Consider the following 27,218-nt stretch of genomic DNA (forward strand, 5'->3'; position numbering starts at 1 on the left):
CAAAACACATCTTAGCTTGTTCATATTCTGGGACTGTCCTTGGAGGAACTCATGCAAAAGAGCATCCAACTCCTACCTGAACCTGGCACTACGACTGCACCTGGTCCTCAGGTCTGTATGCAAATATTCAGAAACCACATGTGTCTCTGGGGCAGGAAACTGAGAAACCTGGGCCGCACTGCACCACGCCCCTCTTCCGGTGTCTGTGGCGTGTGAAAACGGCACGGGCGCTGTGCAGCTCAGTGATTTACTGCCGAGCTCTGAGCTGCTGCCGGAGTGGGACAGGTTCGTTCAGTAAGACCTCTCACCCCCACCCACCCCGGTGCTGTACCTGCATGAAGGTGAGGCTGTGCAGGGTGGAGATGGACTGCTGGACCCCGTGACTCTGCTCCAGGTCCTGCTCCAGGGCCAGGGAGTAGATGGAGAAGAAGGGCATGTGCACCTGCGCAGGAAGGGAGAGAGGGGGCGCCAGTTAGGAGCCACAGATCTCAGGGTCTGGTGGTTCTGTTTATCACCCGATCACGGCTAAACCTGACCAATGCAGGGCTCAGGGGAGGATCAGCGATCGCACAGGAGCGTGTGTTCAGGAGAGAACAGGAGACACTTCTGTACCCAATGGGTGGAAGGAGTACAGAACAGAATACCCAGCAAGTCTTCGCGCCAGTTAGATTCTAACTACCAAATGGGCCCACTGGGCTGAAAGTTCTCTTTCGGACGGTTTGTAACCGATCTTATGATGCCCACCTAACCGCAACACCCACAACTTTCTTTCAGTGGTCATTCACACCCTCCCAGGCCCTGGCATCAACGGTATTTGTTATCAATATGATTTTACAGGGGAATGATATCCTACTCTCAAGGTGTCATAGGGCTTTCTGGCTGTAATTTTGCTGGCAGCTTAATTAAACAGGACCACCTGGATCCAGGAGACAGCCACAGAGAGTGTTTCAACCAAAATCTAAAATCCCGCCTTTGACAGAGTTGATATGGTGCCTGAAGGCGGACAGAAGAGGATGGAACGTCCACTGTCACCCCTCTGAAAGATCCACCGGCTGACTTTAATTCACCCTGCCGAACCCCAAAACTTCTGAAAGCCCTGCAGTTCTTCAACTGTACCAACACACAATGCATGTGAAAATGCACACTGATATGGACAAAACCAGAATGAAAATTAAATGGTTTTATAACCAATTTGACAAGCCCTGTGGCACTTCGATTAGGTAAAAGCAAAAAAAAATACTCATTTTTGTTATGCTGCGCTCCAGTTCCCCAAAACCAGAAAATCTACTACACTGTCCCGTCCTTCCCAGGAAACACTCCACTCAAACACTTACTGGCTGCAGCAGGTGCTGGTTTGGGTTACCTGTGCAATGCTCTGCTTGCAGGAATGGTACAGTCTCTGCAGGCCCTTGGCAAACTCAATCTCTGCAAGAAGAGATACACACACGAGAGTCAGAACCCCTGTCTTGCCACCTGAAACGGTTTTCCAAACCACTTGCTCTATTTTTTTATTTAGCATTAGGCATTTATAATTCCTTCATATAAAGGCTAGAAGGAAAGCATATAATATCTGAGATACCAGAAGGTAACACGCCAAATACAATGTGTCCATAATACAAGTGTATGACCAGCCATTAATATTTGCACATTTTCACATTTTGGAGAGGTTTGGAGAGACCCAGAGAGCTCTGGAATGTGGTCTCTGGATCCTATCAATTACAGTTTTTTATCCAAAGCAGTAGACACAGTGGGAAAACACTGGGGAAAAAAATCCTGGGTTCCCACATGTGCTACAACCAGAGAATATGTCTTTCATAGAATGGAAAATGAAAAACATTTTTTTCTGGTTTTTTTCTGTATTTGACCTTGGACATTTTCTGGTTTAATGTGAATACTGAGTAAAACGTACAAATGATGTTTCAAACTTGAAGTACAAGGGGTTCCCTTCAGTTCAACACCCTCACCAGGCCTGTACTATGCATATTTGAAGAGATAATTAAAGATTAGTAAGGGGATCTGCCATCGTGGGCCTGTGGGAGGCTGGGGGTGGATAGGGTCTTAGGGATCCCTGACGAAGCTGGTGTCGGGAGCGCCCCCGCGTGGTACAACTGACCCAGCGACAGTCGCTTGTCCACGTAGCTCATCACGTCCTTCATGTATCTGGAGATGTTCTTGGAGTAAGCCAGGGCTGAGTCCACGCCCCCCTCACTGCGCTGCAGAATGATGTCCACCTCCTCCGCGTTGAACACTGTTCCCCACACGGACACGCGCACAGATATTTTAGACATTCCCAGAACATTCCCTATACAATCCCTCCCTTCTCTGCACATCCCCACACTTAAAGTGTGCTGGTTAAACATACCCCCCCCCCCCCTCCATTGCTCAGAATGTCCCACAAGCACTGAGAAACATACAACCAATGTCCTTTCTGTCCATTCTGGGTAAACACTAAACCTCATAGCAGCTGAACCTACACTAACATCTAGGGTCCAAATTTGATGTATTAAATTGCCTTATCTGCAAGTCCAGTGGTTTTCCTGTATGTTCATAACCATTTGAAGCAGACCCAAACTTCCAAACAGCTCTGGAACCTGGTGTCGAGAATCCAGCAGCTTTTCTCTTTTTTTTTGTAAACATCTCAAGTGAGAAACGTGGAGCTGAACATTAATTCGATCTATTTAACCCTTCTGCCAGGCATAGAGTTGCTTCTGACTCAAGTTGATGAATCAAAAGCTGTTGGATGTTGCTCCCCCAAGGGCAGAATTGGGAACTCCTGGCATGGGTTCTAGATTCTTGACCTCTGCTCATCAGCAGATTAGATTCCTTCCGGACACTAGAACGTATCCCTGTGACCCCTGCACCTATCCTGGTCATTCCGGCCTCCAGCTCTGCGGGCTCCTGGCTCTCGCAGTCTGAGGGCGGCTCCCTACCCAGATCCTGCAGCTCACTCTTCATTAGTGTCACGTCCAGCCCGTGTCCCGGCAGCCCTCCGTACAGGTTCTCCATGGACTGGGAGAAGGAGGGCACAGTGTGAGAGACACAGCAGGAAGAGCGCGGCAACCACAGGGTAACCACAGCACTAACAGAGCAGGTGCTGGGAGATCGGAGGGGGGGATAGAGGAAATGATGAAACTTTTTAACTTTTGAACCACGCTCCCTGGGTCTTCTAAAGCTACATCTTGCTGATGGAGTCAGTAAAAAGAAAGATCCGTCTGGAGCTTTGTACCGTGTTAGGCCGGAACTGAGTATGCTATTCTTTACCATGGGGCGGAATCATTTTTCAAAAGAGTAATGACAAAACTGAAACTCCACACACACACAGGAAAAAAACAATATATACATATAAAAATAGCCAGCCCGATAAAACATGTCCTCTTACCAACATGGAAGTTGCTGACAATCATACTGGAGAGACATACTTCCAATCTATTGACTTAAACAATGTGATCTTCTGGGTTTTTAAGAACAAAAAAAACCCAACAGCTACTATGGGGCTTGTGTTTACATGGCTGCTCGACCGCAGCTCGCGCGGAGGAAAAGCAGAAGCAGAGATAACGCGTCGCAGAGCCAGTGCCAGGAAGCTGCCCACACACAGACCTGGCAGCATCCGCTCTGGGGAGAGTGGCGCACAATGAGGTCTGATCGCGAAGGTGCCGCTCCTTTGCCACGACTGCTGTGTTCGACAGCGCAAGCTCATTCAGCCAGAAAGACATAAAAAAAAGGCAGCAAGAAAGCTACTAAAGAAGAAAATAGTTTGGGTTTGCAGGACGTGCACCGTGGGGGGGCATATATCGATGTCGGACAAAAATCCGAATCGCACTGTGCGCCACCAATATACTCCCCCCCACCCCACGCTTCCTCTCCTCTCATTCCCCTTTGATGAGATTTCATGCAGGAGCGATACGCCATGACAGCACATGACAGAGACTCACGCAGAAAGGACATGTTGGGTTGTGCAACAAGGAAGGCAGAAGGGCAGCAGACAGTCCAGGTGCTTTAACATGCTAGCGTTGCAAGATACGTTTGCAGCGAACTAAGGGGATCCTGTCGGAAAGCGAAGAGGGCTTTTCTTATGTGGGTATTCACCGTGCAACCTGCACTGCAACAGTGCACTTGAAATGTAGGTGGAGTGGTTTCCTAAGTAAACTACGTGTGTGCTCAAACTGAAAGGGAAAAGGAGAAAGGGAGAATAAGTTTTTGGCAAGGATGTGACACCAAGACAGCAAGAACAGACTTACTCTGCTCTTATCCGTAGGGGGTAAAGACAAGAGGGTACTACTGTCCACTTCCCCCATCAGCAACTCCGACACACTGAGAGAGAGAGAGAAAATGAGATAAGACTGAGACACACAGGAACTGAATATGATCCACAGCTTTGCTCTAACAAAGGGTGCGAGGAAGGGAAATCACTGGTAACAGTTTTTAAAACAGTCAAACGGAGCTTTAGTGCTCAATACCGATCAGGGCTTGGGGAACTGTAAGGCTGGGCTAGACATTTACTGTGTTTCTCAATGACATCAGAAAGGAAAAACTGATTTCTGGAAACACCCAAGAGAGAGCAACATACACACATAAACACATACATTAGAATCACATTCTGAGTCACAAAACCCGGGCAAAGCTAAAACTCACCAGCACCAGAAGCAAGGATTTCAACTGATCAAAAGGAACACAACACGTGTCTGCCCTGTAAGTCCGGCAGAGAAAGAGATGAGCTCAGCTCTTCTTGAAGGCCTAGATCTATATCTCAGGTCCTCACATAGCACAGTTGTGTTAAAATGATTTAGGTCAGAGGGTCACCAACCCTGTTCTTGGGGAGCCCCAGTCCAGACAGTCTTATGGGTCACCATATACAACCTTACTATACCCTTTAGGTGGACTGATTGGATCAACTGACTTGTTTAAGAGATTAAACCTAAGTTTTTGATGAAGCTTGAGGGCTTAAAGATATTCAGTGTTGTGCCAAATAATCTCTAGAAGAATTAAAGAACCATTAAATCATTCAGGCCAAGAGACTGATGGTCTAAAAACAAAACCTATAAAATCTGCTGAACTACGAATCTCTCAATTTTCAGAACCGAGTCGTGATATGCAATTCTATAATCTATAGTTAAAAAATACACCAAGAAAGAACTCCACCATTTAAGAATTTTACATAAATTCAAATAACACATCTATTACATGCCAATCCTCAAGTCCTGGAGAGCAAGTATTTCCCAGCTCCTTTATCTAGAAATCCCACAAACTCCACTTTCCAAGCACATCAGTGCTACATTGTCAGACAGGCACAGAGCACGGTGATCTGAGCAACAGGGCAGGAAGAACCGACTGAGGTGACTGTCATTTCTTACGTCTTACTTCACAGTACCTCCCTCAATCCAGGTCTTAAATCTCCACAGATAAACTTTCTACAGGTGATCTGCATCCTATATTTATTTTACACACTAAAGGCTCAAATAATTTGACTTATTAAGAACATTATGATTATAATTTGTGACAACAGACATAAATGAGGCTTTTAATTACAAAATAAGTGTAGTTTAAAGGATTCTCCTTTTAGTTCCTGTAACATTCTTAAAGATAAATGTTATATGCTGTAACATGTAAAATTGACAAATCAATCGTTTGCTGACTACCGTGCTAATGCTCATAAAAAGCTCATAATAATTGCATACAATGGTAACCCAAGTGTTTACCTTGAGCCTCCAGCAGGGCCTAAAAGCTGGGACTGCGCCCCCTAGCCCTGGTCCAGGGCCGTCCCTACCTCCTGCTTCTGCACACTGCAGGCCCTGGCACCTGTAAGGTCTGCATCGTCCCCCTGTCTCTCCCCATGGGCCTCAGGACACCGACCACACTGTGGGTGCCCGAGCTGGAACAGTGTGCCCTCACTTGCCTCGCCAGCCAGACCAGGAAGCTACTCTGGTCTTTTATCCACCTGGCCAGGAGAACTACCTTCCCTACCTCTGACAATAACAGTTATCACCCTGTGATCTCACTTCCCCATTTCCCTCATCCTGAGAGCATGTTACGTTTTGTTTTTTTGCCAGATTGCTGTTTAAGCAGAGACAGAAACCAGGGCACTGCTGCATACATTAAGCCGACATGAAACTTCGAGCCGAAGATGGACTGACTGAATAATCTGCACTGTGTTTGTGTAAGTGTAACATTGTTGTTTCTGTTGCTTTTATTCGGGCTTCGCTGGAGCAAATTCTAATCAGCTTTGTTGATATGACAAAGTTTTGAGCTGAATTAAACTGAATTGAACTGGAACTCTGCTTTCCCAGTTTTCATAAATCAACTCGGGTTTGTTTTTTTTTAGAAAAATATGGTGGCTTGCTCAACAGGGCCCGCGGCGCTAAACGAAAAAGCATCGGACTCAGAGGTTTCTGTAACTGTCAGCACTCAGGTTTCTGTCCTGACTATTTCTTTCTTGCTCGAGCAACACAACGTATAACCCTCTCACCCATCCACTACCTTCCTGTTTCAGCAACAGCCACATGCAAATAGCTTTTAAAAGGTTTGTTCTTTTGGCACTTCCTGTCTGCACAAGCAGTCTACTGCCGCAGCAAAACGAAATTAACTCGCTGCTCAGAAACCCTATTGGGATGGCAATTTGTTTTAATGCTTCATTAGAGGCCTTGTGACATACAGTTCTCCTCTTAGCCAAACTTGGTTCACTTGGAAAGAACCGCTATAAAGAAAACAGAAATGAACTCGGTATCTTATGTGGTCATGCATAACTTTTACTGCAAAAGAAACTCAGCTCGCTTCAAAGAGGACCGAGTTCTTTTTTGCTGGTTCAACTCTGCATTTTTGTAGGCACGCAGAATTCTTTCTGCCTTCACTTGTGATCTGTTGGAAAGGAACTGGCTAAATCACATGCAATGATTCAAAGGGTGTTCGTAGTGTGGAACAAGCTACACAGCCATGTTGTTGAAGCCAGTGTCCCAAGATCTTTCAAGAAAGGCCTTTTAAGCTTTTAAGCACAAAAGCATGGCAGAGCATGTTTTGTGGTTTAGCATGCTGGTGCCTGCTGCAGTGCATTGTTGCTAATCAGGAAAGGATAAATGACACAATATTTTGTGATTTGTTGCTTGGAACATTGATATTTCGCCTTCAACTTACACCACACAAGTTTGCAAACTTTTGGTGGTTCGGCAATAGGCTCAAACAAACTTGTTGTGAACGTCATCCCTAATCCCCCAAGACATTATGTGCTGCAGCAAATGAAACTAATCTAGGCCTGTTTCACACAAACTGGATCTTAGAGTCTAATATCACTCCTGTACAATACACAACCTTGGCACTTCAGTTCAGTTCTATTGTAGGTCTTTGATCCAGTGTAACACTTAATTGTTTAATTGATCTGTAAATAAATTGACTGAATGGCTGTAGCTTAATTAAATAAGGATAAATGGAACAGAAGGTATGGGCGAGACAGTGGTTCGCATTGCTGTCTTGCATCCTTGGGTACAACCTGGGGTGCTGTTTGTGTGGAGTTTGCATGTTTTCCCTGTATTCACATGGGTTTCCTCCCATAGTCCAAAGACATGCTGAGAGGCTAATTGGCTTCTTGGAAAAAAATGGCCCTGGTGTGGGTGTGTGTGCATGCCCTGCAATGGACTGGCATACCATTGCTCGCCAGGTTAGGCTCTGATGTCCCTGGCGACCCTGTACTGAATAAAGCCATGTGACAATGGTGGAAGGATGGAACAAGCTTGAATCGGAGTGCAGTAGAATAACAGGGGAGGGCCACTCACTTGCTGCTGAAGGCCACGGCTATCGTCTCAATGGCCTTCTCAAAGTCCTTCTTGTCCGCCTCCACAGTGGTCTCATAATGGAAGCCTGCAAGAGAGAGGACAGTCATCAAGTTCTCTGTTCCAGGCAACACAGAACACTGTACCGACATTTCCTAATAGGTTGTGGTTTGGCTACGTCAGACACAGTGTTTTAGAAAAAGTTCTTACAACGTTACTGGAAGGGAGTAGTTCTGCTTACGTGAGACATTCAGACTCAAAGTCCCTCACCTTTGCATGGATGTTTAGCACCCATTTTCAAGATGTCAGAATATTACGAAATCCCAAACTGCCAGGGGAGTGTTGCAGCAGTGTTGCGTTGATGTTATGTTTGGCTTATGACAACACTGGGATATAACTGTAATGTTTCGACAGAACTCCCCGGAGTCGTCTCAATTTGGATCGCCATGTTTTGTAGTGAGTCCGAGCTTTCTTCTAATTCTGCTTCTGCTGCTGTAACTTTATTTGGCCATCTGGGATGAGTTGCAACAGGAAAACCAATGAACTGGAAAATCACACCAGGGCTGATGTGAACATGTTGCAGTGGCATAACCATAACATCTGTGCTGGAGGTGGAAGTGATTAATACAGAGTATTCCACATCCTCCTGTGTGACCTGGTTAATGGTGTTATTGCAGGAGTGTCCTTTCCACACTGTGACATCTGTTATACACAAAACGATTTACGAATATTGCATGCACTTTATTAAATTGCCTTAAAGAGACAAACATCCAGCTAGAGGAACTTTAAGTGCAATAAATTGCCAGCACAGACAAATAAGGATATCAGAATGGCAGAGGGAAAGGGAAAGAAAAGTGCACTGGAATAAACTAAAAAAAGAGTTTGGTCGATATTACCACAGCCGCAGGGAGAGAAGTGAGAAGCTGCTTCATGAACTAAAGAAGAAACTTTAGGAAGATAAGTTAATACAAGCCAAGAGTGTTGGTTGTTTTAAGCCACAGCAGTAATTGATATAATGAGATCATACAGATACAGCATAGACTTTTAGAAGGCGTTCAATTTAGTTCCATATATATCTACTCATACATTGCAGGCAGTAGGCATTCAGGGTAATGAGTGCCATTGCTCTAAGACCCTGTTAATGTATGTAAGTGCATGTTGTGCCATTAATGGGCTTCTGACAACAGGCACAGTATGAGCCAGACTCTTTAGTGCAATGATCTGTGAGACAGACCCATCCCATTGATAAGCCATGGATAAGATCACAGCAGGGCTTCAGTCTTGTTCCGATTGCCCCCTAGCGGAGAGAAGCTTCCACCCAGAGCTATTCTAATTCACTCCACTGAAGTGATTCGCCACTTCCACCCGGTATCAACTTAATCAGGAAGTTAGAAAAAGGGGTTAGGAAGGGAAGCACATGCATGGGCCCTGGTTTAGACCCGTTCCACAGCGGACAGGCCTGAATGAACAGGCAATTTGCAGAGCTCAAGCAGCTGATGTCCAGTTTGAGAGATCGTTGTACAGCCCATGTGCCTTGCTTTAATATCTGTGAATCGGGCTGATGGGTCAGGAGCTCTCTTGCACTGGAGCAGCGAAGGGTGGCCCGGCAGGGAGTCTGGGGTGCGTTACCTTTGACCTTGGAGATGAGGGTGCCGGCGGCAGTGAGGGTCTCCACCGTGTTCAGCAGCGGGTATTTGCTGATCACCTGGCGCAAGATCCGTAGCACTTCACCCAGGCACTCATGGGCAAGAGGCCTCCTGTTCTCCTGTTTATCTGCAAAACAGGAAGACCGACCAGGTCAAAGGAGCTGGGACTGGAACACAGCCTGGGAAACCTGAAAACCCCCATTTAGATCATGGATGCACATCAGCGGTAAAGAAACCATTGCTCAGCAGCCAGTGCTGGACGGCTGTCCAAACACCCCAAAAACTCAGAACTGGGAACAGGTATTGGTACCACAGTGCACAGCAGATCAGGGAGAGAAATGAGAAACTGCTTCACCAATGGAACTAACTCCAAGTACATCAAAGCAAGGCGCTTAGAGTGGTGCTCTGAACATTTATACACAGTGCTCAGTGCCCTGGACATTATTTTAATCAATCCACATACAGCTCAATAAAAACAGAGCGTCTATCTGCTTGATGAGGTAATAAAGAGGGATTTTCAAAGCCCAGGTGCTGAGATAACAGGAGAGTTCAGAGCTGAGCATGAAGGACATTCGGAAAATCCTTTCTTTAACCAGACATCACAACACAAAATAAAATAACACTGATGCCAATCGGCTAACGGACAATTTATTCAAACGTCACAAAGATTTCATCCTGTACCTACAAATAAATGTCAGATTGCAGGACATAGCACAAAATAAAACCAATTTCCAGTCCCCAATTCCTTTTTTGGTTGGTATTACTTTCACAGTCAATTGCTCTTGTAGTTGGCAAATATCCTTCAATAAGACATCAGCTGATGCCATTATCAGTCCAAGGACATGTTAGGTTCACTTAATAGTCTGCATTAACGTGTGTCTCACGTATCTGTGTGCCAACAATAAGAGTCTCTTGCAGGCAAGCTACTGTAGTGGTCAGGTTCAAATGTGTTTCTTTATGGCGTATGAGACACTCACAACCAGATTTTGGGGTTGGAACACTGTATACTGTTGAGATTTCAAATGTGTGGTTACATCCATTCTATGCACAGATTTCTATGATGTTATTACATTTTGAAATATTGAAACACAGCAATGCTTTGCTTAGAGTGGTTCTCTTAGCACTTTTTAACCATAGTGCTTACTGGCCAGGCAGAGGCAGAAAGAGAACAGTCAGTATAGGCTGTAGATGTACATCCTGTTACTGTTTGTGCAAAAGGCAGAATGGCATAAATAACAGTGCAATCTGTCAGCCAACTGGAGCATGGCAGGACTCTTCCGCATATTGCACAGCCAGTAATCGGTCTTCAAAAAGAAGTCTCAAAACTCACGAGATCAAAACAGAAGTTTAAAGACCCTGAGAATGAGCTACAGAGAGTGGTTAATCTACACAAACTCCGACTGAATGTTGGGGCAGAGCCAAATGCTATGCATTTGCTCAGTATTTTAAAAATTCAATCCTTTCTGTTTCAAAGGTATTTTTAAAGCAGCACTCCAAAGAAGCCCTCATATGCTACTCATATGTGAGAAATATTATTCCTGGGAACGCACAACAGTTAAACCCAGGCTACAATTGCCTCGATTAGCATCCGCAGCCTAAGTGAGGCATTGATGTAAAAGCCTGCAATCCCTGATTAAATATTTATCTCTTGTATGCATCTATGTCTTTATACACAGACCTTCTTTCAGTGATCTCTATTTTCAAATGGAGACAACGATCAATTCAATTCAATTTATTTTTATATGGCGCCTTTCACAACAAGGTGGCCCCAAGGCACTTAACAAAGCTGTGTGACAATACATGACATTAAAATCCAAAATGTCAAAGATGTCCAATGTTACAGCGATCAAAATGTAGGTTTTTATACAACCCCCCCACTGGAGCTTTAATCCTGTGTTTTAAATTAAAACAATTTCAGTTCCCGATTCCCTTTTTTTTTCACTTGTGACACTGGCGGAACATGTGGCCACAGGTCAGGGTTTCCATGGGACGTTTATTAGTGAGACACCTGACTGAGCAAGTGCACAGTTTCTGAAGTTCACCAGCACCAGTCTAAAGCACCATGATGGTAACACAATGTGGGTGACCCCCATTCCAAGCACAGAGGGCACTCTCAGTTATTCTGGCGCTGTGGGATCGTCCCAGTGAGAGCGCTAACATAATCATTGGCTTGAAGCAGGGCATGGTCAACTGATTACTAGTGCAACGTGCAAGCAAGTCATTACAATTACAACCACTCAAGCCTCCACAGCAACTCAGATTCTGAACAGCAAACAGTGTACCGACCACACTACCAGGGGACAGGTGCTAAACACAATTTCAAAGGGCACAGTGATATGATCTGGCCGTCCATCTATAAATACATAATGTAGTCCCCTGGTGATTCCCCAGGGCTATGGTTTACCTAGAGAATAGTTTCACTTCAAATTGAAATCCCATATGTTATTGTTGCCTTTGAATCCAGAGTACAGCAGGACTAGGGCAGACACAGCTTGCTGATTATTCTGAGTGGCTGATAATTACCGCAGATACATAATTAAGGATGGGCTCAGAACATAACATCGTAATTTTAAACCAGAAAAATCAATTCGGCTCATCTAGCTCATTTAGTTTGCAGGAGCTCATTGATCCAAGGATCTTATCTAGCTGTTTCAGAACGGAACAACTCTGAGAGCTCTGCCATCGTGAACAAGGCTGAGAAACATCTGCTACAGAGCTTCTCGGGGCTTTTTTTTAGAACTTGGGGGAAGAGAGAGCACAGCTGTGGCAACTGGGAACTTTCTTTTGAGAGTCGTGCACATTGGGATAAAGAGTTTAGGCTGATCCAAGCACATAAGATAAAATACTGCCCCCCTTTATCTCAGCAGGAATGGACATTCAGGTTCAGATGCACAGAAAAGTATTTGTTTCCACCCACTTTGCTTGGCTAACTCGACTGGTTGGCTGTCAGAGCTGTCTTAACCATGCAGCTGAAGTCCTGGCATAGAACCCCACAGGAAAGCCTCACACACACTCAACGCTACAACCCAAGAGCTACAACGCCATAAAACCAGAGGCAGCTTCGGTTTTTCAATGCAAAGACGGCTGTGCGGGTCTCTGAGGACTGGTTAACGCCACAGAATTTCTGAAATGCCTGTTAATGCCGTGAGCTCATCTCCTGCTGCAGCTCTGTAACTTGCTAGCTTCCTCTTCCTGTCTGCAGCTCAGTAGCTCTTGCACCAGTGGTCCAGACAATCAGTCAGAACCCCCCCCCCCCCCCCGGGAGCACAGCTCACTGCAAAGAGGTCCACGGACTTAGTCAACTTCGGCACACTAACTGTACAGCACGCCCTAGGCTCTGTACTGCTTCAGAGTGGATTTTCAATCATTCCCAGCACATTTCAAAGCCTTGCATCAGAAGCTGAGGTGAGAGATGTTTTTAAAAATACATACCGTTATTTGAATTTATCTGAATGCAAGGCAGGCAAAAAAAGAAGCACAAACCAGACTGAAAATTAAGACGTAGAACACTGTATCTGTAAAATACAAGCATGTCCGTAAATTCAAGAGAAAAGGCTGCAAAAAAGAGGAATATGGTGCTATGTTCAGTCACCCACGTGTGACAGGTGAAACACGTCAGAGTCAGGTTCGTGTTTCAGGTTGAGGAAGCAATTTTTAAATTCATTTATTTTGGGTTATAACATCCACACACTTATCCATTTTCTAACTACTTCTTTCAGTTGAGGGATGGGAGTCTATACCAGCAAGCAAGAGGTGCAAGGCAGGATATGCCATCACATGGCAGACAGAAACACTCACACCAGGGCCAGTTTTCCAAGAGGTCAATGAACCCACCAGCATGTCTTTGGACTGTGGGAGAAAACCGGAGCACCGGGAGGAAACCCACATAAATGGGGAAGAACATACAAACTCCACACAGACAGCACCCCAGGAATTGAACCCAAGGTCCCAGCACTGTGAGGAAGCAAGGCTAACCCCTGTGCCACCTGGGTTATAAACATGTTTTACTTCACAAGGACTTAGAAAACACAAAACCTCCAAGAGGATTTTCCTTAATTAACTAAAAGGATTTTTTTTTTTCTCGACACAAGAGGCACTCACTCCCTGAGCAGACTGAGCAGGCATACCCCCACCCCCACAAACACACACACACACACAAAGTCAGTTTCCGGAATCGGTGCCATCCGGCAGAGGGCAGATAAGGTGGCTGCCCTGCTCTGCTCAGCTTTCAGCGTAAAACAAATTCCCCTCACTGCCCAGAGGCTGGGGCCGGAGAATGGCCCCCGTCGCGTGTGTCAAGACCAGAAGAAAAATAACAGGTGTCATATAAGACCAGGCAAACCATCTCCAAGTTACTTCAAGAATAAAGACTTAAAAAAAAACAGCAGTGGCTCTTATTTGCACATCAGGTTCCTGCTCCAGCCTAACAGACAGGATATGTTTGAGTCAGGCCTGAGCTATCGGAAGATCTCCAGGCATGAACTCAGGCAGGATGCGCTCAGAAGAGTTCTCTGCAAAACTAGGTTAACACCCCCGCCACCCCCACGCACACCTCTTCCTGATTTCCACAACATTTTCAGACCATCGATTAAAGGGATTTATTGCTTTTCTAGGGTTGCTCCCAGGACGCTTTTGAAACCCAGCGCGCTCTGTACCGAGCGCTGCAAGACTGAGGGGCTGAAATGTCCCCCTGTCGTTCTGCCTCACCACTCAGAGCTCAGCTGTAGCCTCAACAGGCTTGAAACTGAACCCCAAAACACCTTTACAACAGGGGCTCCCAGTCCTGGGGACTCTCACACCTGCTGGTTTTCCGTCCACCCGAGCGCTCAATGAAATAACCGAGCCCCTAACTGACCAAAGCACCGGCTTCATTTGAACATTTTTAATTGCGTTCAGTTCATTAAGCTGTAGGGGTGTGCTTTTTAACTGCGGTGTTTTTGAAGTGGCTTGAGATCCCCAACCTTTGAGTGGGGGGAAAAAAAACACATCGCAAAGGTTCCATCCAAACACCTTGGGAACCCCCACTTTAGAGCACATCTGCAGTATTTTTTCTTGACTTTTCTGCTGTTTATAAGACCAGAAACGAAAGTACTAGACCAAAACCAAAGTACATCAGGTACAGATTCAATAGATGGGTTTTTTTTGTCTTGAAATGGAGTCACCTGTCTGACCACAACGGCTTCACTGACTGGTATCTCAAAAGACACACCTTCGTGCTACAGATGAATTTAAATGTGGTTGCAGAACGGTAGGGAAAGGTGCTCAGGTCACATTTTGATTAGCTTAAGGGATGGAATTTTTAAATCTATTTACAGAATAAGTGAGCAATGAATAAAACCCCACCTGTTGTGTTTTTAGTGTCACAAAAGTAGATTTAAACAATTAGCAGGTGCCTAACCACTCATTTAGATCAATGGTCCCAGTGTCTTCTGGTTTTGTTCCACATTCTCATTTCAGTAACTACTTAATTGCTCTACTCATAACTAGACTCTCAGCTGAATAATCAGTAGCTACATCTTTAATGAATGGAGTGTCTTGTGCAAGAAAGTGTAAAGACCGTTTGAACAATCCTAAATGTCTAATGTAGACAAAACTTAGGTTAAATTTCAAGCTTAAACAAAACCCAGAAGACAGCCTTACAGGATCAGACACTAAGATCCTCAATTTAGTTGATGATTAGACTTGAATCTTTTAAATTTATAAAGTTAAAATTTATATAAAACCCCTATAACCTCTCAGCTATTTTTCAAACCTTAAATCTTACTAAAATTTATCTTTGTTGAAGTGTGTATACTTTATTGATATTTAACACTTTTCTCAAACACTGTTCCGTTTTTTCGATTCAATTAATTTATATTTCCAAGATCTACATATTTCTGACAAATGTTTCCATGTTGGTTAAACCAGCATGGAAAGGAAGAAGTCCTCTTAATAGACTGGTTCCTAAAAAAAAACAATTCGATATTGATTCAGGATGTTGATTCAGGATGTAGATAATTTTCGAAGCTTTAAAATCTGTTAAAAAATAAACCATCGATGCAAGTGTTCACAAATGGAAAAAATACAGCACCTCTCCCTCTTTAAAAGCAAGACCTTTTGTTCTTATAAAGTAAGCACCTTAAAAAAAGAAATGGCGTATTCAGGGTCGTTTCTGTGCCTCTACCAGGAGGAGCACAGGGAGGTTCCCCGAAAAGAGGAGCCCAATTCCTGGCCCGCCAAAAACTAGGGCCCCAGGCTCAGCAGGCCCCGAGGCAGATGTCACTTACAGCTTATCTCACAAACCACCAACAGTCAGCCCTGCCTGGAGATTGTAAACAGGAAGCCACATTGATGAAAATAGCCGCATTGACAGGAAGTTCTGTTATCCTGACAACTGATCCCTCCCCAGCTTGTTCTGTGTTCTGGCAGTGGGGCACTGAACAGATTTATGAGGAGTCCACCATCCGGCATGAACTGCCCTTCGAGTCAACCTCACCCCCTCCCCAGCCCCCATTCCGAACTCGGAAAACGAAACAAAAGGAGTCACCGTTCTCAGGTCAGTGAAGGCGCTGTACTCTCCACAAATCAACAGGACTGCCCGTTGTTTAAACTGGGCATCGCGCGTGTGAGTTAGGTTAACCAAGCACAGGTGTGGTAGTGTCTTTAAAAGTCTCTTAAAGGTGGTAGATCGCGCACAGGAGAGCCAACGTTCCCTCACCTCTTCAGTTTATTTCTGGTCTGAGAATTGTGACAGTCATTCCCACCACTCAGGGCTGCTTCATTTCCCTTTGAGCTTAATTGAGACCATCTCGATAAAGCTTTCTGGAATGGAAATTCTATTCGGAGCAGAAATCTTTCAACAAAGCAAAGGCCAGGTTCATTCACTGTGGTGACTCCATTTGCGGTAAAGAATCTCTCTTCGGGTTCAAAGCAGCTGTACTTCAATGAGGAAACGGGCACGAAAGCCCCAGATGGACTCTTTGTTTCTGCTGCACGTGCAGCTTGGTGTCCCAGAAACTTTACAGCACGTGACGTTCTTCTACGTTAGACTTGCAAGATATCTGATTTTTAATCTGCATTTACGTTGCTCTGGAAAAAACATCTTAGTGGCATGACATTTCATCCTCTCTTCAGGCCAAACCACACATAAAACACTACTGTTCTGAGTCACTATCTATCCCTAAAAATAATTTTGATTTGCTAAGCACCTTAACAAATCTGGGCCCTAGTTTTCACAATGTTCTTCCCAAAAAGCACCATGAGAGAGAGAGAGAGAAAGACGCACACCTTCACTTTGTCTCAAACATGGTATCGCTGACAAAAACAAGAGTCTCATTTCCTGCCAGAGTGCGGTTGGCCACAAAGCTCCAAACACAAGAGGAAGCTGAAGGTTGCTTGAGCTAACCTGCCGTGTCAGCCCTACCCCCTGACTCCAGCACGCAGAGCACATGGTGTCAGCGAGGGGATCACAGGAGCACATATGTGCAAAGATTCTTACAAACGTTTGCCCACAGAAACTCGAACACACACACACACATGCATGTGGCCAGTTCACAGGTCTTTAAAGTGTGACATAACAGATGAGACATTTGGCTTAAAAAAAAATGTATACTATACATAACTACACACATGCATAGATTGATGTGAGCCTGTGCATAAGGCAGTACCATCTCCCAGATTGACTACACTCTCACCCCAGTCATTCCTCAACTTGACAAAAACAAAAAAAATGTGCAGCTAGAGATCTACTGCACAAAAGCCAGGGCAAGGACAATGCTCCGGGTGTCCGAGCTTGGCGACAGTGCAAAGGAGTTTGGTGCGGAGTATCCCTGCCTACCTTCCCCCAGAACCACGTCTTTGAGCTTCTCCACCCCCTCTGCGAAGCGCGCCACGTCCCGCAACAGCTGGGAGATGTCCTCCACCTCGATGACGGTGCCCTCCCCGTGCTCCGCCGTCGGGCTGTGTGCCAGTGGCCCCTTGTGGGCCTTGCTGAACCCCCAGGTGCCCGTGCCCTGCAGGGGGAAGCCGACCGCGCTGCCGTGGCGGCTCAGGGCAGCCGGTCGCTTGAGGGTGGCCACCGGAGAGGGGCAGCTGGCCAGCTTGGAGAGCGGGGAAGGGGTTCCAGAACAGGCGGAGGCGTCCAGGTAGGAGGAGGCAGTGGCTGTGGGGGCATCTCCGGTGTCTTTGCGGGGTTGCTCCTGGAGAACGGAAAGCTGGGTTATAAAAACAGGAGGGAGAGAAAGAGAGAGATGAAATGAGATGGAGGAGGTGATGGGAGGATGGAAGCAGACATTCCAATGAGGGGTTAGAAATGGGTCGTGCAGAAACAGAACAGAAGTGGTTCATGAGATCCTGTGAAGCTAAAAAGAACAGGCGTTATGGCACCAGCATGGGCCACTGCTTTCATTGCAAAGCAGTGCAGGCTGGGTTATTAGCAATGAAATGCAGATCAGGGTAAAGCGTTTCACATGAGGACCTCCAATCTGGTCTCCTCGGCCCGTTTCATGGGCGGCTGTCGATTCGATGCGTAAACCTTATTGAAGAGCTCTCTGCGGCTACAGCCACTATACTGTCAGATACAGAAGTTGCAAAGGGAATCGCTAGGCTGTGCTGAGGGTATCACTTCCTGGAAGAAGCTCTCCTTCCTCCTTCGCATGGAGAACTTATGAACACAGTGATGCATCCCATGATGGAAAGATTCTGCAATGACTATGTCTTGTTTTTAAAAATAATTCCCCTGTCCTTTCCTCGTTCAAACGCCCCCATTCCTCAGGCTGTGCAGACGCAGTATAGTGTGAGCTGTATGGAAAGCACCAGACACACAATATACATAAGCAGGAAGGATATTGTGGGGAAAGCTGCACTGATAGCAGGAGGTGATTGATGAGGACATACCACACGGTTTGGGTCAAACAAAAACTCCGTCATTTTACAGAGACTGCAATGTTCCAGTCAGTCAGGTGTATAGTGTTTCTAAGTTGGTGGATTTTTTTTTACAAAACGTGTGGTTATAAAACCTCTGTCAAACATTTTGAAAGTCGCTGAATGTTGAAAACATAGGCAAACAGTCAGCTCAGGCATTTTGAAAATTTGAAAATGTTAATTTGATGTGCTTATGTATATGCATGTTCTGTTCTGGTCTGTTCTGGTTTGTTCTTTGTGTGTTCTGGACTGTGAGTAACTCTTCTTAGTGCACTTCTCACTGTACTGATTGTATTGTGTGTATTGTATTATTATTATTGTATCATTCATTACACTGTTGCTGTGTTGTTTGTGTTAAGCTGCTGTTGCACTGCAAGGTCCCTCACGGGATCAATAAAGTATCTATCAGGCTTCTCGTATTAACACTGAGCTGTCCTGTACGGTTTGATTTTGTGTTTGAAGCCACGCAGAGTGGAGTTCACACACAGTGAGAAAGCACAGTCGAGTCATCTTTGATCCAAGCATAACAAATTCACCAGCAGGAAAAAAACCCCTCCAGCCAATCTGCTCGTCATGCACAGCCACAAACAGGACACTGAGCACCAGCACAACTGCGCGTTGTGATCTTGTGATGCAATGGGAGTTTTTCTGGAAGACTTTGATGGACGAAGTGAAAACAAGGCTTTAAAGGGAAAAGCCATTAAGTGGAGAGTTGGGTGGATTCCAGAGGCGAAATGTCCTGAGTTTGTTCTGAGGAACCTGCTCAATTGATTCACCACACACCCCACGGGAAGCTCATTAATCACAGAGCTGGAGCAGCCTTAGAATCAGTAGACTTCCAGTTTCATTGTAGGCCGTGTCACTTACTGACTGTACACAGAACCTCCCAGGAATTGACATGCAATTGGGTTAGCTGAAGCCAAATTGGACTGAAAGCACTCCTCTAAGCCAGTTCTCCATACTCCAGTAACCCCCTGAACACCTCAACACCTGTGGACAACAAGTAAGAGATGGTTCTGGTGCTGAAGACTCTCCTATTTCATCCTCCCCCCCCCCCCCCCCCATTTTCTAAATACTTCATACACGACAAGGCTGCAGAGGAGCTGGAGCCTATCCCAGCAAACAACAGGCACAAGGCAGGGTACACCCTGGGCAGGACACCAGTCCATCACAGGCCAGACACTGACACTCACACCAGGGCCAATTTTCCCAGACGGTAATTAACCAACCAGCAGGTCTATAGGCTGTTGGAAGAACTCAGAGCACCCGGAGGTAACCCAGCAAACATGGGGGAAACATGCAAACTCCACCCAGACAGCACCCCAGATCCTGAAAGCAGACCAAGACCCCAGCGCTGCAAGGCTGCAATGCTAGCAATTGCACCATCGGGCCTTTCATTTCCTGCTCCAAACAAACCCCCCCCCCCCCCCAAAAAAAAACCCTGACCTGACGCATGAACCGCAAAATGCCGCGATGCCTTCTGTAACGCTGCCCCTCCGATCACGAAAGCTGCGTTACAACAGCCAGAGCTGCCCGATTGTAAACAGCTGCCGGGTGACGCACTTTCACAAGACTCGGTGGTGCAATCTTTTCCTGATCACGCTCACTGCACCCACAGCGTCCAGAGAACAGAGGATCACAACAGCGGCAGGGGACCTACGCTGCCGAGACCAGCAATCCCATGTCTTGTGTTCCCTGTTTTTTCTGATCTTAGTGGATGACAGCGGTGCACAGCTCCAGCACTGTACACTCACAATCCTGCCAGTCTCCCGGGGCTCTTCCCAGCTTTGACAAGTAAGAAGTGGCTGAAAGGCGATACCTCTGTCCCGTCACACCACTGTTTAAATCAACGCGATCCAGTGCAATGAATACCTGCAAGGTGATGACCCCTCCAGGACAGGAGATTACTAGATGACTTCACATTAATTGCACACAACCTGTGAACACCAGCCCTGCCTCCCCTGTTTCTGTACAGAGCTCCACCGTGTTTGACTTCTGTCACACATTCATCTGTTATATCCCATCCATCCGCCTGAAATGAAATGGCAACACAAACCACAGATACAATAATGGTATCTGTGCCCTTTTGCCCTGACTTATGGGCCGTTTTTCTCGCTATGATCAACACATGTCGAGAAGAGTCGTACTTTTTTGCTGCTTTAGAAAGCTGCAACAAAACTTGAATTGTCCCTCACAGGAGTTGCACGGAGTCATTTACAGGCATGTATAAATATTACAAATGAAATACTTGTTCACGTCAGCTTTCTCCCCCCCCCTTCATTCTACTTATATCACCGGCAAGATGGCTTCACAGCTCAGAGAAAGGAAAACTGATAAAACAAAAACTGTAGGCGAAAGAGGACGTTGCACTGGGAACCCACAGATAACAACCATCACACTCAGTCACTCAGGACAGAACACCACATGTGCCGGAAGCGCTCTTGCGTGCTCGTCCTGTTTGGCGTGTCTGGGTGGCAAAAGGCGGAAATTCCCCACCCAGCAGTACAGGGCCTGGCCAGCAGGCGGCGCTGCCGAGGTACCTGCAGGGGGCACCTGCTCCTCCGAGACAACACCACTCCCTCCAATTTACAGTACACAAAATCGCCATCCCCACGACTTCAGTTTTCGCCCCAATATGACATTGTAATCCTCTTTTCTTCACTGAAACAAGTCGGAAAGCTTTCAATCTGATAAATTTATTGCCGGAAACCTAAACGCGCTCGTAGACTGTACTAGTTAATAGTTAATTTAGAGAGGGAAGCACGGCTGAGAAATAAGAATTTAAGGAATTGACACTGGGTAGCACGTCTAAGGTAAAGACTGATTGTGAGCGAAGCCATTAATAATACTGATGCTTACAAAAAAACAGGTCCAAGATATAAACATTGAATCGTAACTCTAAAAGCTGTTTTTTAATCTTCCAATAAAAATGTAACCACCCACCCACCCACCCCCCTGAAAATGACTGGAGCAAAAAGGGATTTTTTGTGCAGCGTATTTGACATCACAGGGCGTTTTCAGTAGTAACGGGTGCCCAGCGCATCAGGACTGACTCAGACTTTCATCGCCTGATCCCCAGCTTCAGGCGATCATCTGAAACCGCCACACGTCAGAACACGCCCGAACCGTGAAGGGGAAACGACTACCGTGTCCACTGCAGGATCTCTTCCGTGACTGCAATGTTCCAGTCGGGTGCAAAGTGTTTCTACGTTCCTGAAAACGCTTTGCAAAACGCGTGGTTTTAAAATCGGTAACGTACGCTAGCACTTACTGTTCAGAATAAAGTTCGACATGTTCCTTTAGCGAAATTCATACACGCAGATTATGGTACATACAATAATGAACAAATCATTATGCTTTAACGGTCTAGTATTTGAAAAAAAAAACACATTTTACGGAGAACCACGCCGTGCAATTCAAGTTACCATCCCTCGAACTAGAAACAGTTCTCGTTAATGACAGCTTCGTGTTTAACGCAAGACGGCGTGTCACTCGAGTCGCCCCCACGCTGGAACAATAGGCCGTGTTCCCTTCCCACTGCCCCGAGCTGGGCGGTGCTGGGCGGGTGCTGAGCTCTTACCTGTTTGAGCCACACGTTGGGTCTGTTGGGCAGGATGTCCAGTTTGCTTTTCGCTTTAGACTGGACGGTTTTCTTATTTCTCTGGCCGGTCGAGTAGGGGCTGTAGCTGTTTTTCGCCCCTGCCCCCCGTTTCAGCATCCTCGCCCCCTGTATAGCGCCCCGAGAAGAGAACTAGGCGCCTCCACCGGAGCTCGGTTACCGTGTGGAGGAGATACGGGCGTCGTAATATCGCATGCCAGCTAGCTAGCGCTCCGGCTTTTTAGCTGCACAGCACGCTCAATTTGGACGTTTTTCACCCCAGGACCAGATACGGCTCAAGCTGTTTTGCCCACGATCTCCAGTAAAAAATAACAACAAAAAAAAGACCGTAGACCCTTTAACATCTGCTGCTGCAAAACGTGCAGATTTCCACTTCTTAAACATTCATCCGACCCTTCCATTAAACGCTACCAGAAAGCGGTAACTACAAGCAGAGGTTAAAACTGACATTTAGAAAAAGTAAATCGGCATTTAAAAAAAAGAGGGAAAAAGTAGCGTTTCACCCCCTCTTATGCACAGACACAATGTCGCGGAAAAGACTTCGACGCAAATCTTAAAAAGAGTACCCGAGCTAAGTTAAAAGGCAATTTCATCATCTATCTTGCAGAAATCGCTCGCTTTCAGAAGCGCACCAGAACACGATCTGGGACTGGTTAAGCTAAGGCTCATGCACGGTCGGTCGGTCCTAAATAAAATTGTGAGGCTTCTAAAAATACACGAAGAAAGAGGGGGGGGAAAAAAAAAGATGTATAGCGCTTCCTTCCAGACCGGCCCCAGGATAAATGTGTCCGTGCGGATAATTTAGCAATCTCTCCGGCCCTGCCGTCTCGCTGGGTGCCTGACTGACGTCCGGCTGCACTTCGGAAATCGCGGAAGACGAAGGGTAAGAGACGCAAGAGATGCTTCGCAACTTACGGAGATGTTCTGTGGTCCGGGGCTTCCTGCCCGGCTCTTCTTTGATATCGACGGGGTTTTGATCAGTTCTCGTTTCTTTCGGGAGAACATTCTGTCCTTAGGTGGGTATGTGCGCCTCTGCCCGTCTTATTTGCTCCAGCCGCCCTCCCCAAGCCCCCCAGACCGTGGGCTTCTCTGTAGCAAGTGGGGCGCCGCCGCGCTACGTGGGGTTGCGCGCTCCGGTCGATTCCAGCATCAGTCGGGCGACGCTCGACGCCTCTGCGCGGAGCCAAGCAGCTGCTCGTATCCGCTCAAGTCTCCCCCCTTCTCTAACCAGAAGAAAAAAGCACCACATGTGACTTATCCGACACCAGCCGATTGGGGGACTGAATGTCGGTGCGCGTCGCCGAAACAGCGTCGCGTTGTGGGGTTTTTTTTCTGTGCAGTTACATGAGGGGAAATGAACAGGAGAGACATTCGCCTTTTGGTACCCTGTGTTTGAGTATTTTAAAATGGATGTAAGGGGGTATTTGCAGACTATTTCGAAATGCAAAAATATGAAAGCGGTGCGGACATTATTTTTATTTAATTTGTTTAATCTTTTTTCATAACTTGAATTGATGTAGTAGTATGCACCCTGACGATATTTTTGTTTGGAATTGTTATATGTACTCTTGTTTGTATTGTAATGTTTGTTCTTTTGTTAAGCATAAATAAAATTAAAAAAAAAAAAATTCGCCTTTTGGTTCGCCAATTTGTCTAGGAGGCGTTTGGGTGGCGTATACTTTTTGTACCGCAAATTTAACGACTATATCGTAGGGGGCTTTTAGTGCGCGACGCTTCCTTGAATAGACCAAAGCGTTCATTTTTAAAAGGATTGAGCTTTAAACTCTAAGCCTTCGGTTAGGAATGCCCTAGTTATGTTTTTATATTAAAATGACAATTTTTCGGTATTATGCGACTTTTAAAGAATTTGATCTTCCAAGTCCTTTACATTTCTCATACATGTATTTTAACAAAATAACAACATCATGCGACTCGGGCCTCGGAGGCGAGACCTTTGATCAAAACTGCATTTATCAAAGTACCGATTGGAAATAGGAGACGATAGTACAGGTCATTGTAAACTTAACTCGATGTTGCATCAGTGCCCCCTAGCGGTGTAGCACTGTATTGCAGTTGCGATCTGCATTACAGTACCAGTCGGCTCTTACAGCTCAGGCTGTGAAACCGACTCCTCCATTGTTACTTCATATGTACCGAGAGGCATTAAAACACCGCAGATGACTGCTAGAATAAACAGCATGTGCTGGGGCTTTTAACGCGTCTCAGCATATGATCCAGTCATGTTATGAATCAACTTGCCCCTTTGTACACCGGAAAAAAAAAAGTTTCTGCCTCACTGGCAGACCTACCTTATCAAGCCCCTCAAGTACATTTTACATTTCTGGCAGCACGGACAAGTTCAGAAAACAGGCAAGCTAGGAAGTTGTAGAAAAGGCTGAATATTTATTAGAAACATTTGTTTCCCTTCTAAATTTACAACATTTTTATTCCGTTTAAAAATAATTGGTGTTACAGACAAGATGCTCATCAACATACTGATTGATGTAACTGTAACCTTTGTTTCCCCCACTAATTGGTTCCGGTGTCATTAGTGTATCATCCCGACTGGCATCTCCGTTGGACACATTTCTTAGGGAGGGAAGAAACCTCTCGCTATCCAGATCGGTCGCCAGAGAACAAGGTCAAATCGCAGCCTGAGCTGGAAATTGTAGCACGTTTAGAAACGGCCATAGTCTTTGACCAATCGTTGCACGAGATGGTCCTACACGCCTCACTCATCACCCACGCTCCACCAGTGACTGATGATCCTCTCACCCCCCCCCCCCCGGCTTCTTCGTCGTCCTAAGCTCACCCTCAAGTCTCCCCAAGTTCTCGGGATGACAACCACTGGGGGAGGGGGCAGTCCAGCCTGTCCTCACCCATTAAGGCAAAAGATAAAGGAAAAGCATTAATATAGAGAAAAAAAATGATTTAATTCCCAAAACTTGGCGGGATATTGATGCCGATAGGCTCTTACACTCAGCGAAGGCCGTGAAAAATCAATGTGTACCAGTAGACTTGTATACTCAATACAGACTGATGTGATTACATAATCAAACATGGCCAGGACAGTCACAATCCATCGAAGAGCCACAGATGCTCCAGAAATGAAACACAGAAGGACTGGCGTTCTCCATTTTTTACCAGTCTTGGTTTACGTGCCATTATGGTAGCGTTAAAAATAGTCGTTTATACTAAAGAATCGGTCTAAAATAATTTTAAAAAGTGATCAACTGCAACTGAAGTAGTACAGGTTGTTTCATAGCGCAGGTGGCTTTAGAACAAGAAAAAAAATATCAAAAGAATGTAAAAGTTCCGTTCTTTTGTAGCAGACCTTGGTATCAAGCAACCACACGTCCAGGTCCGAGTTTGAAGGAGATTACCTGAGATTTTTTGGAGAAACCTCTGGATAAGATCCTGGGAATGATTAGGTTATTAATGAGCAAAGGGGGCACCAAAAGTCCTCCCTCTTGTTGGTGCGATTAGTTTCTGCTTTTCCAGGCAACTCGGTCATGACACTGCAAACCCATTCCAGAGACAAGCAGGAGTCCAGTCTCACAGACCAGGCGAGATGCAGCTGCCCCAGAGCGGGAGCAGGATCACCCCCTCGTAAACCAGTTTGACAGGGAAAACCCAGGAGCTACCATGTCCCGGACTCCACGCCAAACTACCCGCGCACCACGCAGCAGCGCCAGACGCAATCCTCTTGAGAGCAAGTAAAAAAAAAATCTAAAAAAAACACATTTACAAATTAAAAAGAAAATAAAAATGTCCTGAGACTTTCGTTTCCAGAACTAATTTTTCTGGCCCTTCAAAAAACACACGAACTAACGCACTCCAGCAGCTCTGCGACACCTGCAGAGCCACTGGGGTCCGACAACGGCCCCCCTGTCCGCATCGTTCCAGGGAGGGATTTCAGCAGGAGCCAGGAAGACCACCTGAGCTGGCCAGAGGCAGGGGGGCCACAGAGATGGAAAGGCACGTCTCCGTGTGGCCACGTGTCCCAGAAGAGGCCCTGCTGCGATCTTCACCTCCTCTCCTCGCCCCCCCCACCCACTGCTCTGGGGGGCTCAGAGCTCAGTGGCTGGGCCCCACTCGTCGTCGTCATCGTCGGCAGCGGCGTTGTCCGCGTGATCGTCGGAGCTGTCGCTGCCCTGGATCTGAGAGCGCCTCCACTGCAGCGCCTGGTGATGCGCCAGCCTGCCGGGCACAGAGAGAGAACGGCGGGGGGGGGGGTTGGAAACTGGAGCCCAGCAGCGCCCCCTGGAAACCAGGCGAAACTGCACGAGCTTCCCCTGGAGTCACCCCCTGCTCTTGCTGGGACCTCAGGGGAAACAATCCGCTCTCTCGAACGAGCGGCGCTCAGGTTTAAGGGTTCTCTACTTACACCACAAATTTGGGCTGCGGGGGCTTCTTTTCCTCAGGCTCAGCCATGACAGCCTGCAAGACACACAGCACTGCCGTTAGCAACGTCTCACCGATCCAGAAACGCACAGAAAGAGAAATAAAAACAAGGCGATTCAGCTGTGACAGGAGGAAAATCACGAAGGATTATTTAGAGCTGAATCCACACAAACATCCTGGTCTTCCAAGCAAGTAGAGCCATCCCTGGAGATCCAACTTACCCGACTGGCTTCCTCCTGGATTTCTGGAAGGCTGCCCCCGGGGGGGGTCATGTGAGGGGGTGGGTCAGGGAGAGAGTGAAGGGAATCCGAAGCCCTGAGATTTGGGGGGCTTTCCAACCGGGGGAGCAGAGCTGATGCTTCGGGGGTTCCGAAATGGGAGGGGTCGTCCTCTGAGAAGCTGGCGGGGGACGGCTCCCCGGGGTCGTCTTGGCGACGGGACCGGGGCTCCGGCACGTGCAGGATGGGCGGCCGGCGCCGGGAGGCCCCGGGGTCGTCCGGCACGAACTCAGGGGGCCCCTCCTCCCCCGCGGCGGGCTCCGAAGAGCGGGCGAGGGAAACCCCCACGTGCCGCGGCGCCTCCCGGCCGTCGTAGGGCTCGTCCAGGTCTTCGTCTGTGTAGGCCTCGCCGTCCGTGTAGGCCTCGCCGTCCGTGTCCTCGTAGTCGCTCGTGGCCCGGCTGTCGCAGCTCAGGTAGTCGGAGGAGTGGGAGCGGCTCAGGGCGTCCAGCTCTTCCTCTCCGCCGCTCTCCAGCTGCGAAACGCCAGGCGGGAGAATTACAAACCCGGGAAATAACAGAGCTGCGCCCGGCAAAAGAGAGGAGCACGCAGGAACACGGCTGCTTGTAACAGCAGGGTCTGATGCAGACGATCCCAGATAAACTTCATATTTA

The 27,218-nt window shown here is 46.8% G+C and overlaps 2 protein-coding genes across 5 annotated transcripts in view; both read right to left on the reverse strand.

The window, feature by feature from the left end:
• arhgap45b (Rho GTPase activating protein 45b) overlaps positions 1-23,126 on the reverse strand; it is a 36,433-nt gene extending 13,307 nt beyond the window's left edge. Inside the window, exons 1-9 of one of the 3 annotated variants that reach the window (XM_088907621.1) lie at positions 22,839-23,126; positions 17,220-17,580; positions 9,387-9,530; positions 7,761-7,845; positions 4,239-4,311; positions 2,931-3,009; positions 2,114-2,248; positions 1,364-1,425; positions 332-442 (exon numbers count right to left, since the gene is read on the reverse strand). In XM_088907621.1, the coding sequence (XP_088763747.1) occupies positions 332-442; positions 1,364-1,425; positions 2,114-2,248; positions 2,931-3,009; positions 4,239-4,311; positions 7,761-7,845; positions 9,387-9,530; positions 17,220-17,580; positions 22,839-22,928 (1,140 nt within the window). In that variant the 5' untranslated portion in view covers positions 22,929-23,126. Of the gene's footprint in view, positions 1-331; positions 443-1,363; positions 1,426-2,113; positions 2,249-2,930; positions 3,010-4,238; positions 4,312-7,760; positions 7,846-9,386; positions 9,531-17,219; positions 17,596-21,884; positions 22,072-22,838 lie in introns of those variants that run through there. The other 2 variants (XM_088907620.1, XM_088907619.1) reach the window with 2 other exon arrangements.
• A 1,180-nt stretch (positions 23,127-24,306) lies between these two features.
• The window catches only part of tjp3 (tight junction protein 3), a 30,088-nt gene continuing 27,176 nt past the window's right edge, over positions 24,307-27,218 (reverse strand). For both annotated transcript variants that reach the window (XM_088907591.1, XM_088907590.1), the window contains exons 29-31: positions 26,549-27,079; positions 26,311-26,363; positions 24,307-26,123 (exon numbers count right to left, since the gene is read on the reverse strand). In XM_088907591.1, the coding sequence (XP_088763717.1) occupies positions 25,994-26,123; positions 26,311-26,363; positions 26,549-27,079 (714 nt within the window). In that variant the 3' untranslated portion in view covers positions 24,307-25,993. The remainder of the gene's footprint in view (positions 26,124-26,310; positions 26,364-26,548; positions 27,080-27,218) is intronic.

The sequence above is a fragment of the Atractosteus spatula genome, chromosome 28 (genome assembly GCF_055471065.1).
Source record: "Atractosteus spatula isolate fAtrSpa1 chromosome 28, fAtrSpa1.hap1, whole genome shotgun sequence".
NCBI lineage: Eukaryota > Metazoa > Chordata > Actinopteri > Semionotiformes > Lepisosteidae > Atractosteus > Atractosteus spatula.